Source organism: Poecile atricapillus, chromosome 7 (genome assembly GCF_030490865.1).
Source record: "Poecile atricapillus isolate bPoeAtr1 chromosome 7, bPoeAtr1.hap1, whole genome shotgun sequence".
Classification (NCBI taxonomy): Eukaryota; Metazoa; Chordata; class Aves; order Passeriformes; family Paridae; genus Poecile; species Poecile atricapillus.
Window position 1 is genome coordinate 23,619,387 of NC_081255.1, and position 12,964 is coordinate 23,632,350.

The following is a 12,964-nucleotide window of genomic DNA, read 5'->3' on the forward strand; positions in this document are numbered from 1 at the left end:
TGTGTGCTACAGCCAGTAAGGTGACAGCGTAAGGCAGTGTCATGCTGTCAGCAATAGTGATGGCACCTTGTTTGTCCGCAGCTGCTGGAGGCCATAAGCCAGGGGAGTCAGAGCAGGCGGCAGCGGCGCCAGGCAGACAGACTCAAACCCTACATTGCTGCTCAAGTGGATGTGCTACCTGAGACCTTCACCCTGGGGGATGAGAAGAACTACAAAGGTTTCTACAACAAGCCTCTGTCTCAAGACCTGAGCTATCGCTGCTTCGTGCTGGCCTCGCTGGAGGATGGGGACACGGTAAGGACTTTGTGTGGGGAGCACAGCCTGTCTTAGCAGAGCTGAGCTGGGCTCAGTGCAGGCAGGGTGAGCAATTGCTACAAGGCTGGATGACAGAGTTTTCTCTGAAGGGAGGAGGGAGGCTGCATCGCTGGCCTGAACGAGCTGAGGCAGCCATGGGAATTGACTTGATAAATGGTGGTTTTGGAGGGAAATGGCACCGTGTGTTCCGCATAACAGATGAGAGTGGAGGATACTGTCAGCACACACGTTCTGCACAAGCTCAGTTGTGGTTTGCTGGGCTGTGCTCAGAAGAGAGCTTGGCACACGGTTGGGATGGGTTCTCATTCTGATTTGGTTCAAGTAAGTGTCTGTAGAAAGCAGTCCACAAAATCCTACCCTGCACAGCAATTGCTGAGACTCTGCAGTGAACAGGATGTTCCCCCTGCAAACCTGCCCTCAAAAAGGCACTTCTCTGCCCAGAATTTCACTTCAAGATGACATCTGGAGAAGCAAACCTCTCTCCCATCACAGTGGCTTATCAGCAGGGCAGAGGTGCACACTTCCCTGTTGCGTGGGGATTCTGCTGCTGCACATGTCCCTGCTAGAAGCCGGCAGCACACGGGCCTGGACACAGGAGAGGCTGATGCAGTAAGCGAGGAGCAGCACAGCAGGACCTGGGCATCAATGTCCAGCTGTAAACACAGGGCAGGAGTGCTGGTGGCAGCAGTAGCAGCAGCCAGTGTGTAAATAATGGAAATAATAGAGATGCACCAAATCCTTTGGTTGGATTCCAAGCTGTGGCTTCCTTCCTCAGCCTCATTTGCTTGCTCATTAGGGCTGGTTGAGTTCTTCATTACTCATCCAGCTCACGTGTTCTTGTGGCAAGATGTGCACACCAGTGAGGGAAGAAGAGTCACAGATAAACAACAAGGTAGTGCAGAGGCCTTGAGATGCACTATCCTGACAATCCCTTTCAGGAAGAGGTGACCTTAACTGGTTGATCCCAACTATAATCATCATCTCCTCACTAGCATAGACTTGCCACAGCCCTCTAGTAAGCCACCAGCCAGCAGTAGCACTCCTACGAACCTCGTATATACCCTGCTCCTACAGACCACCTTTCTGCATCCCCTGCTGCATCACATCCACATTCATTTTGAGGCACTCTATCCGAGGATGTGCACTATCTCCCCCACCCAGCTCCTCTGAAATTGCTTGTTCTGTCTCTAGTGTCAGCAGGAGAGCATAACATTGCCCTTCTTCAAAGGCAGAGGAAATGTGGTTGAAACACTGTCTCTGGGAGCAGTGTTTCACCTGCACCTCACAGTCTGCCTTTGGAAATGCCACTGAGATAACAGTCCTTCTGATCTCTTCTGCATCTGACTTTCCTTGGAAGGCGACAACTCCAAAGTGTGTTTGAAAAAAATATGAATCTTTGCCCCTTGCACAAAGCTTTGGAGATGGTCACACCTTGCTGCACACATCAGCATGTGCTCCTTCCCTCCCGCACCACCGATGAACCTTGACCTTCTTGGGGAATCAAAGCCTTTTTGCCTCCCTCACAGAGCAGCCACTTACCCAAGCAAGAGGAGTCGCAGGCTTCCTTGTCTATGCCATGTTCAGAGCTGTAGCTGACTTCCTGCCCTGTTGTTTGAACTGGACACGGGGGTGTAGGAACAGTCTGATGGCTTCCAGTGGTCCTGTGCACACTTCCTGTAGAACAGAATTAAACCAGGAGCTGGCAGCTATTTCAGTTATTGAAATGGGGTCTTATAGGGCTGAAAGGTTTCACAAAGTGGCAACCACCCCCCACACTTCTTTCCCAGATAGTGGCACCTCTGCTGATAAATCTAAGGAGAGCTGCTAGGATGCTGAACTAGTGTGTGGTGCCAGAAGGATGTCCTAGATAAGAGCATTTTCTGTACTCCACGTTTGAAACCAGCCTGGCTGGGATCAAGGGCAACTGTGAGAGTAGATCAAGATGTGCATTTGTGTGACACCAGCAGGCTTGATTTTTCCCTTTCTTCTCCTCACATATGTGAAGACATGAAGTGCATGTTTAAACTACAACCTTAAAGCAGGAGATTTATAGATCCACAGGCACCTCTTCTATGAACAAAACTTTCTGTGGCAGGAGCAGAGCTTTCTGACTCCTTAATGCCTGGCAGCAGGTGCTGCTCAAAAGCCACAGGCACAGAACTGATACAGCTCTGGCCCTCTCTAATAGGGGGAAATGATTTGTTTTTGCAGCACTTAACTCTTCTGACCCAGCAACGCTGTGCTGTGAAGGTGCAACACAGCTCCATAAGCCTTAACAACAGCAGCAGAACACCAGGTGCAGTGTCATTTTTCTGCAGGAAGGGTTTGGGTTTCTGCTGATTCCATCTAGCTAGTGGGGCTAGAAAGCTGTCCCTTCAGGTTATAAATCACTGCACTGCCACATGGCAGAAAGGAAAGGAACCTGTAAGAATGAGCCTCTTTCTAAGGTCTGTTTATCAAAGACATCAGGTAGAAAATGTTCCTGTCATTTCATTCCTTTAAGAAAACACGCCTCGCCCAGCAGGGGTTTTCCTAATATAACTCTATCCTGAAGAGATGTGTTGATATCAGCACAGCAGGTATTGTAAACCACTTAGGAAGGAATCATCAGCCAGCTCCATTGTGCAATTGGTTGGGATTCAAAAGCTTGTGATTTGGCTCCAAGAGAATCCAGGGCTGGCAAGTGGCTCTTAGCTGGGCTTCTTCAATTTTGCACCTCCAGGTCAGGTTTGTCAGCCATGAAGTTGCTGGCACTGGAGCTGTTTCACACCAGCAAAATTGCTGGCACCCTGAATGTGTCAGGGCAGGCAGACCCTGTTGCCACAGCATGACCTCCACTGATGCCAAGGGAGGGAGTATCTCATGGTATGTTGCTGGGGTTTGAGAAGCATGGGTGTTCTCTGCTAGCCAGAAGCAAGGGGAAATCTCAGCATTTCAGGGATGTAGCTGTTGCTTTGGCATAATGGATGTTTGCTTTTCTCTCCCTCTCCTGTCTGTGCTGTTCAGAAGAGATATGCAGCCAGCCCCTACTCGGATGAGATCGTGATGGAAGTGGCATCAGCAAAGCAGCAGGATGAACCAGAGATGCTGTGGGTGATGGGACCTGTCCTGGCTGTGATATTAATCATCATCATTGTCATTGCCATACTTCTCTTCAAAAGGTGAGATCCAGTCTGGGACATGGCAGTTACAGCATGAGCACTAGAGGTGCTGGCACCTCCAGGGCCTTCCTTGTAACCTTGAGATACAGGGTGCTCTGACAGACAGTCCTTGTTGGTCACAGGGAGGAGGAAGGTCTCTACCTGGCACAGCAGAAGGCTGCTGTGTAAGAGAGCAGGGCTGGGTATGCAGAAGGTAGTTAATATCAGCCCCAGGACACAGCTGCTGTGGATTCTGGAAGCATATAAGCAGTGGGACAGAAGAGAGCAGCTTTGTCCCTAAAGCCAGTTTGACTGCTCTCTGGTCACAACAACTTGGACTGGCAGCCTTGGGAACTTCTCTAGTACTGGTTCTCTATAGCAATTGCCTGCTTGATCTGTGGCAGCTGCCCTTCCTCCTGTGAATTTTGACTGAAGAACATGACCATGGTGGTGAGAAGAGGGCATGGAGATGACAGACTTGAAATCAGAGTGGAGCTCTCTTCTTAGGGCCTCTCAGTCCTGACTACTGGATCAGAACCACCCTCACACTGTGGTCCCTGTAGGAACAGACACCTCCTTTTGCCTGGAAGAGCAGTCCTGCTCCAGTTGTAACTAGCATGTAATGATTGTTAGTCCTCAGGAGGAGCCATGGGTTGCATTTGCATGTGTTCATGTAGCCTGTTCAATTACAGTAGGTCATTCTCTATCAGCTCAGCTCTGAGGTTCTGCTCCTCCTGGGCTTTCTATTTACATATGGCTCTCTAGCTGGGGAAGGGAGCTGTCTTTGTTGTCTGATTAAATGGAGTTCTGCTGTGCATGTGCAGTCAGTGCCTTTCTGTGTCAGTGATCATCTCCTTTCTTCTGTTCCTGCTTTTCCCTGGATCTAGTAAGCAAGAAAGGTATGAATCCATTTTATCTTTTTGTTCTCCTAAAATTTCAAGTCTATTTCCCTTTTTAAAAATCAAGCCTGAAGCTACTAAGGGGCATCTTTGTTTTTGGGAGCGTGGAGCATGCCAGCCTTAGGAGTTTACAAAGACTTTGTTTCCTCAAAGGTATCAGCCTCCTAGCAGTTGTCAGCCTCTCACAGCTCTCAGGGAGAAGTTCCAACATAAAGACTTCCCAGATTGCTTTTGCAATTAAATTAAAAATCAAAAAAACCCGACAATAACAGCAGTTATAGGGGTTCCTTTGTTTTCTCAGTCACTTCAGACTGAGAGCTGTTCCCTCAAGAATGCAGGTGCATTCTTGCAGCCTCTAATGAGGAAGCTTTGAGGGAATACGGGGTGACAGTAAGAAACAAGATGTTTGCTGGTCTTTAATGAGGGAAAGTGGCCCCAGAGGGGATTTCTGTACCAGGGGTCCGTAGAAGATATTCCCACCTTGCCTTCCGTGTGGCTGGAGCACCAGGAAGCACCAGCCTGAGGTGCCCAGACCTGACATACATGTACCTGCTGCATCCCATCCTTTTCCAGCACCACCCATGTGCTCAGAGTGATGCTGAGGTTTTGGCTGCTCAGCCTCTCTGTGGAGGCATTTTCTCCCAAAGGTATCTGTGTGTAATATTCACAGTGGCAAGTCTATAATGGGAATGAATTGAAGCTGAGCAGCAGTGGATAGCTTGGGATCTGGAGGATGGTTTAGCAGTTGCCCTGACTGGGCTAATGAGACAGAGATAAAGTTTAATTACATGCTGTGCCCATTCCCCAAAAAAGATGGCCCAGTTTGCTTGAGGACTGGTGCACAGTAGCACATTGCACAAACTGCTGTGCTCCTGATAGGAGATTTACTTGTTGGCTCCATTCTTTCTATCAGTGCTCTCAGTCCTTCAGCTTTTTTGTCTTGGTCCAGGCAGCTGGAAGGCTTCTGAGATGTTGAGATGCCTCAGAGTAGTGTAAGACAAGCTGGTTTTCTCCACTGAACAACTCTAGTGTTTGCTGCAGCCTCAGGCTGCAGGTGGAGCTTGCTCACAGGCTGGGCCACACAAAGAACACACGCAGGTTTCACTCATGATTTATGCACTAAATTTTCTCTAAGTGCTTCTTGTTAGTGGCAGCCCAGCATGCCCAGCCTCTGATGGAAGTGAAAGGGCCCTGTACCTGTAAGAGCATTTGGGATCATGCATAGTTCAGGGTCACCACCATCAGGGATGCTGCTGCCTTTGTGCAGAACCTGGCAGCCCTTCACTGTGCTTCTAGATGCCTCACAAGGAGGTCCAAAGCAGAGACTGACTGCTGCCATTTGCAGGCTGGTAAATGTGCTTGCATTCATACAGAGCAGCAGTGCTGCAGCTCCTTCTCTTCCAGGAAACATCAGGTCAGCAGTGGTGTTCAGGCAAAATCCCTTTGGGGGCTGTGTCCAAAAGACAAAATCTCTGTGTATTCCTGCATGCTCAGTGCACTGGCCAAGTGCCAGGGTCAGCACAACCTCAGAAGAGAGAACTGCTGTGCTGTTCTCCAACCTTTGAGTCTACCCAACATATTTGTAATCTAGAGCTAGAAGGGGGACTTAGAGATTGACTAGAAACTCTTCTTGCAGTATTATATTTTCCTTAATACCCACTTGTCCACTTTTTGATTGGATCTGTCCCTGCTTTGCCTGTGAATTCCAGCAAGAGCCTGAGGTGGTGGCATCGCTTTAGGCATAAATATAGCATGAAGAGACAACATTGTATTTTATTGTTCCATTAATACACGCCTTGGGTGCCTTCAACCATTCAAGACATGTATTAATGGCCCAATAAAACACACCCTGAAGAGCCTTTATGCTATTATATTACAGCATTCTATATTTAAATATTTCTAATACTTGAAAAAAATTTTATTATATCCTTCCACTACAGGAAATAGTTCCTAGAGACAGTAAGAGGAAACAACATCTTGCCTCTATCTGCATTTTCTCTAATAAATACTTTGCAGAATACCACATTTCAAAATTGCCTCTCTAATCAGACATCTGACATCGCTTACATATAATCTTTCCCGTTTCATAGATGGGAAATTGGAGGCACAGAAGATGATATGACTTACCCAGAGCCCCGAGAGGCTGGGGTGGACCTGGGTGTCTGGGACACAGGGACCCAGACTCCTTCCCAGGGTGATTCATGCCAGTCTATGCCAGAACTCATCTGCTTGTCTCTGCCCTCTCTGTCCACAGGAAAAGGGCACATTCCCCTTCTTCCAAGGATGAGCATTCCATCGGCCTGAAGGACTCACTCTTGGCCCACTCATCTGATCCAGTTGAGATGAGGCGGCTCAACTACCAGACTCCAGGTAAGGAACAGCTTATCCTCTTGAATCCTGCTTCCTCTGAATCCCCTTCTCCATGTCCCCAGAGGCAGAGTTGCAGTCCTTCATACCCTCCAGGAGATCCACACCTTCTCAGTCACAGTGACACAAGAGTGGGTTTTAGATCAAGGATGTCCAGGTGTCTTCTCTCTGGGTTGCAAATCCTTCTCCCTGTCCCTGTCACTGCAGGCCCTTGAGGCTGGGGAGCCTGGATGGGGCTGGCCTGTTGTGTGGTGTGTGTCAGACATGGTGTGAAGCTCATTACAGTTGTCCTGAGCTGGGAGGAGCCTCCACGCAGTTGGGAGTGTCCACACATGAGATGCTCCACATGATGCTGAACTGGCTTCATCCTGGCTGAGCTTCAGTGCTGAGCACAACTGGTTCAGTGTTGGCCACATGGGCTGCATCTGGGGCAGTCAGGAGGTACACAGAGCTCTTACACTGCTGTGGGTGTCCCAGCAACTTCATTCTGGGATCTCTGGTATGCTGACTCTCCTGCTCTGCTCAGTTAAGGGTCAAGAGAAGAGCAACCTGCAGACTGTAGTGCTCTGCAGCCAGTGTTGTGTCCCACTGAAGGACTCTGCTGATTGTGGTGTTCTCAGTGCAGAGAATGATAATTCAGTAAAAGCCATTCTCTGCATGCTGCTTTCACTGGCCTGGGATGCCTCAGGCTGTAGCTTTGCCAGCTCATGGAGGCAACTGTACTTCACACTGCAGAAAGGTCTTGTGCTGCTGCTTTGTGTCTGCACGTCTCTGATGGCACCAAAAGCACAGTACCTGTCATTGTAGTGATCAGAGACAGGCTCGCCCTCACTCGTTCAGAGCCTTTCAGAGAGTCCAAGTCCTAGATGAACTGAGGGAGTGCTTGGGCTTTTGTGATGGAGGGAGCAGTTCAGCAGCAAATGAGGCACATAGAGCTCTCTTCTAACTTCCAGCTCCTCCTGGTCTCTAACCTACTTTCCTTTTCCTCCTGCTGCTCATTCATCTAAGAGTTTTCATCTAACAGGAGAGTTTTGAAGGGGCCATTTCCTCATGTAAAACTGCTGTGTCTGGCGGGGGGGGCAAGGGCAGCCTTTCTTGTTGCCACTCACAGCAGTCTGGCTCATACCTGGGGTGAACTACACCAGCGCATCTTTTTCTGTGCCAGGGCAGCTGTCAGGGGTCCTTAGTTAGTGCATCTCCCAGGCAGAACCAGTGGCAGATCTCACATGTGGGCAGCAGCAGCAGGCTGGTAGTTGTCAGCAGAGCTGGCACATTAATTGGCCACAGCACAGCACAGGATGGTGTCACAGCATGGGAGGAAGATGCTGTGGGTAGCAAGGGAGGCATGTGTGCCAGAGGAAGAACATCTCAACAGGCAGATCACTGGGAGCAGCACTAGGGAGGGGGTCACACACAGTCAGCAACAGCATGCAGCTTCTTGAGGAGGAGCACGGTGTGTTAAACAGGGCTGCTCCAGGACAGCTGTGCATGGGGACAGGCCTCCGTGACATGTGTCCATGTGGGCACAAAAGCCATCTTTGCTGTATGCTTGTGGTTTGCATTGTGTGGAGGATTGTGACAATTCGGGCTTTCATCTGCTCCCATCTTCAGAGAGGTCAGGGTGTTTGCAGCAAGGATGTCCCTTGCTAGACCTGTAGCAAGGTTCAAGAGCTGCCATCAGAGAGTTTTCCTGTCTGTGAGTGAGGATAAGCCAAAGATGATGCTTACTTGGTAAGTTTGCAGAGCTCTCTGAAGAGACAAAACCAAGGCAGAGTGCCCAGCTCACGCGAGACAGCAGCAGGATCCTGGGATACTGCCAGACAACGCTCCCCTACCAAGAGACAGCACTCTGTCCTCCTCTCCTTCTCCCCACTGCATCCCCTGTGAGTCTCTGAGGAGCAGAGGCGGGTGTCGTGCAGCTTGAAGTGACTGTTCCAGCTCCTGACGAGCTTGTCCTCATTAATGAGGCGTGTGAAATCCACCAGGCCCAGTGGGCCCAAGCTGTTGCCCCTGTCACCCGATGGAGGTCAAGGCAATGCTGTGAGGATGCATTGACAAGAGGTGCTGGCCAGCAGCCCTGGTAGTTGGTCTCCCTGATGGAGCTTGCTGAGCAGGGAAAACTTGTTTAATGCATAATTAATTGGTCTACTGTTATTAAATATTAAGCTTTCTCATTTTTGCAGTTTTTACTTCAGACAAGGGTTATTCCCCACTGTTGGCCTCCCTGTACTAACGTACTGCTGTGCCAAGTCACTGAGAGGATACAGGACTGGGCAGTGTCCCAGTACACCATGAAATGAGATTGACTTGTGCTGCTGATGAGCTATGAGTGAGCTGGAGGCTCAGGGGCACCAAGCAGAGGTGGCTGGGGCTGAGTGCAGTCCCCCTGGCCACCGAGTAGCACCGATGCCCCCTGTACCTGCCATTTACCGGCCCTTGCAGGCTTCCATGGGGCGTGGGGCTAGGGCCAGTGGTGTGCAGTGAGAAATGTAGCTCTCGGTGTCACATGAAGGCCTGTGGACTCACTCCCTTGCAAGTAGCTCCAGCTCCACGTGTTTGCCCGTGTCAGGGGATGGCACTGGCCAGAGCCAGCAGCCTGCTGTGTAACAGCCAGCTGCAGAGCAGCCCCCAGGGCCAGGCAGTCGCTCCTATGCAGGAGGGAAGCTCCCAGTGCTGTGGCATATGGTGCTTTCCTTTTCATCTTCATCTCGTTGTCTTTCCATCTCTGAACCTCTGCAATGATGACTAAAGGCTAATGGGATTTCTGTTCTTGCCCCGTTTCTTTTCTTTGCAGGTGCCAGTGTCCCCTGTTGCCCGAATATCTCAAGTTAGTTTTAACTCCTGTTTTTATCTTTCGACACCTTTTGCTTTTTCTTTCCCTTTCTCTCTCATCTCTGTATTTTTTGTTTCAATGTCATGAAGATCACCTTCACTCACAGCGGACTGTAAAATGGCAGTGATTGCACTTTCTGACATGATGTCTGGGGCCAGGCTCGGTCCTGCTCTCACAGCACTACAGCAGCTCACCGCAGCACAGTGCAGAAGGGAAGGTCCTGAGTGATGGGCTGCCAGGAGGCTTCTGCAGCAACCCTTCCTCTGCTCTCCAGCCTCCTACCTCCTAGGAGTGGTAGGCCAGGCTCTGCCATCGTGCCCAGCCTGCAGCTGGCCCTGCATGGGGACTCATAACCTTCATCATTCTGGAGGGAGTGACCAGCTAAAAACCCCAAATGGACAAATTGAAGGGTGCTCTTCAGTGGTTGAACACACTCTCTTCCTACCTCAGGCAGATTGGTTTCCCTAGGCTGGGTCACCTCTGTCATAGACTTAGGCAGAGCACATGATGGTCTCTGGACTGCCTTCATCTGGTCTGCTTCACAGTGCTGGTGCCAGAATCCCGGGCACAAAGGAGTCACTTACTGCTCTAGCAGCTTGGATGGGGTAGTACCAATCTGCAGATCAAAGTGCCCCCTTATCACTTGTCTTCTGAGCTTCAAGTTCATCCTCAACCAACCATAAAAGCATGGCCACTTTGCTGTGGGATATACAAGGCATCTGTATTTGCACACAGGAGTGGGAGAAGTATGTAGGATAAATACTTCCCCTGGGAGCAGAGCCACGGGCTTTGCCATGTGCGTCCCTGCAGGTATTGTGAGACCTCTGAGCTCTTCTAGCCTCATGGTGAGCTCACTGTCCTCTTGCCAGAGCAACTGGAAGAGCTTGTGGAAGTCGTGGCAGTGTGTACAAATCTCCATCTTGCTCTCCACTGTCAGTGGCTGTTTTTCTAGGCTCACCATAATGGGATTCCAACCACCTCTTTTTCCCCGCCTGCTCTTGCAGCTCTTTTGTTGCTGCAGCACTTCTCTGGCTGTCAAAACACAAGTTTGGAGAGACCACCTTGTGTTTCTCAGCAGAGATGAGGGTCTGCAGCTCTGCTGTGGTCCATGGCTCTGCTGTACTTTGCACATAACAGTATTGGAAGAAGCACATACTGTGGCTGTGTTCCAGTCTCTTTTTCCTTCCTGCCCCACACTTCTGTCTTGGTCCCACACTGTTCTCATCATTCAGTTGCTCATCAGTGACAACTCTGCTCCTGAGCTACAGCCTTAGAGTTCTGGCATGAGTGACGAAATTGTGCCAAAACCAGCATAATCTCTGTCCCTTTGAGGACATCTCTGTCCCTGCTTAGCCACCTCAGGGATCCTGATGAGTGAGTGAAGTGGCAAACAGGACTGTCTGCAGGAGTACCTCAGCACAAGGCAGAATAGGGGTATTTCCTTCTCCACCTGCTGTGTGTTCTCAGGCCATCCATGGATAGCTCTGCACTGCCAAGCAATGGCAGGATGAGTGTGTGTTGGAGCGGGTCTTGCCTGTGTGCAGTGATGTCAGATGTTTTACGCAGAGGTCTGAGGTGTAACACGTCCATGTTACCACCTCATGACTTGTCACCACCATGTAAAATGTGTGTACCCAGCCTGAGGACTGCTCCATCACCTCAGTGGCCCATCACTGCCATCTGTGGCAGTGTTCAGCCTCCTGAGCAATTGAGAAGCTTCTGGCTGTGCTCCAGCCTGTCTCCCTGGGTGTGAGTCAACAGCTTCAGCCTATTAATAATCATCATTACCCATGTGGGGTTTCTGGGAAACCCACAGAGCAGCCGATGGAGTCACAAGCCTTGGGATATGGATGACATGTTTCACAATCACGTTTCTGCCAGTTCAACATCTCAGCATCAGAGAAGGAGGTTGTGATGGTTAAGCTCTGAATGCCAGGGCCCCAGGAGGGCTCTTTCCAATCCCACATGCATACCACCCCCACAGTACCTGTCCCCTTTGTGGGATCTGTGGGATCCCCTCCTCTAGGCTTTTCTGCTGAGCAGGGCTTCAAGCTGTTCCCAGGATGAGCCGTAATGTTGGATCCCTGGTTTAGCCAGGGCAAGACTTCTGCCATGGCTTGAGCTGCATCCCAGCTTGCAGCAGCCTCCCTTCTGATGTGCTGGAGGGCACATCGCTGCACATGGTGCCTTGCAGGAGCCAGCCCAGAGAGAGCTGGATTTTGGGCCCTGGAGCAAGCTCTGCCACTGGAGCATCAATGAAGAGTTAGGCAGCTGTGGGCAGAGCTGCTCCTCAGCTCTCAAAACATGGTGCAATGTCCTACCAGGGGGTCAGCCGTTCTTCCGTGGGGCTCCTTCTCATCCTTCTCTAATGCCCTGGGAGCTGTGACAGCATCTGCCTACCCATAAAGCTGTGTACATGCACTGCAGAGGTTTCACTGCAGGTCTGGCAGAGTTTCTTTGTGGCAAATGCCATTGTTAGGTGTAAGCAAGAGGATCAGCCTAAGCCCTTGGCAATGAGAGCGCCAGAGGATCAGTGTGTTCAACTTCAGCCCATGCGGGAGCCCAGGAAGCACAGTGACAGCGTATCCTCAGCCTGTTCCTGCCAGGGGTGGCCGAGCCCCTGCCCGCTGCGTGGCCTGCTCTGTGTGCCCGGTGGCTGTACTGTCCGAGCATGCTCACCCGGTCATGCACATTCTGCACATCACCTTTGTGTTCTGTTCACCGCCCCGCGTGCTCCGGGAGTGTGTGCCGCATGCCGTGTGAGCTCGTCAGCTTCCTGTCCATCCCGCCCGGCGCTTCACATATCACACGTGTCTGCCTCGCACCCACCTGGGTTTGCTGTGCACATGCTCTTGCTGAGCCTTCCTTGGCCATGCAGAGCTGTAACCGTTCTCCTCTCCCTCCTTCCCCCTTGTCTCGCTTGCAGGCATGCGTGACCACCCCCCCATCCCCGTGACCGACCTCGCTGACAACATCGAGCGGCTCAAGGCCAACGATGGGCTGAAGTTCTCCCAGGAGTACGAGGTGAGAGGGGGACGGGCAGCAGGGTACAGTGATGCTGGCTGGGACCCCAGCAGAGAGGGCCTGGGGAAAGCTGAGCTGTGCCTCCTCTGCAGCAATGCTGCGTGGCCAGTCTCCGCACCAGGCCTGGGAGCCTGCCAGTTCTCCCTGCCAGCCCACAGTGGTGGGAACTTGCCTTGAGCAGTTGAAGTATGGCTTGTACAGGGAGAAGACTTGCAGAAGAATGCACAGCAGCCTGCCATGCTGCCACCGTGGGTATGGTCTGAGTGAATGGGAGCTCATGTCTGCGTACCTGGACTGTCACTGATTACTTTGTTCTGCTCTGTGAGGGCTGCACTCCATCCAGGTTGGCTGAGGTATTTTGGTTTGCAGTATCCTGTGCCCATTCA

At 51.0% G+C, this 12,964-nt stretch overlaps 1 protein-coding gene across 6 annotated transcripts in view; it reads left to right on the top strand.

Annotated features, from left to right (window-relative positions):
* PTPRF (protein tyrosine phosphatase receptor type F) overlaps positions 1 to 12,964 on the top strand; it is a 376,749-nt gene that overhangs the window by 337,944 nt on the left and 25,841 nt on the right. For all 6 annotated transcript variants that reach the window (XM_058842176.1, XM_058842175.1, XM_058842174.1 and 3 more), the window contains 4 exons: positions 82 to 294; positions 3,322 to 3,476; positions 6,609 to 6,724; positions 12,481 to 12,578. In XM_058842176.1, coding sequence (XP_058698159.1) covers positions 82 to 294; positions 3,322 to 3,476; positions 6,609 to 6,724; positions 12,481 to 12,578 — 582 coding nt within the window. The remainder of the gene's footprint in view (positions 1 to 81; positions 295 to 3,321; positions 3,477 to 6,608; positions 6,725 to 12,480; positions 12,579 to 12,964) is intronic.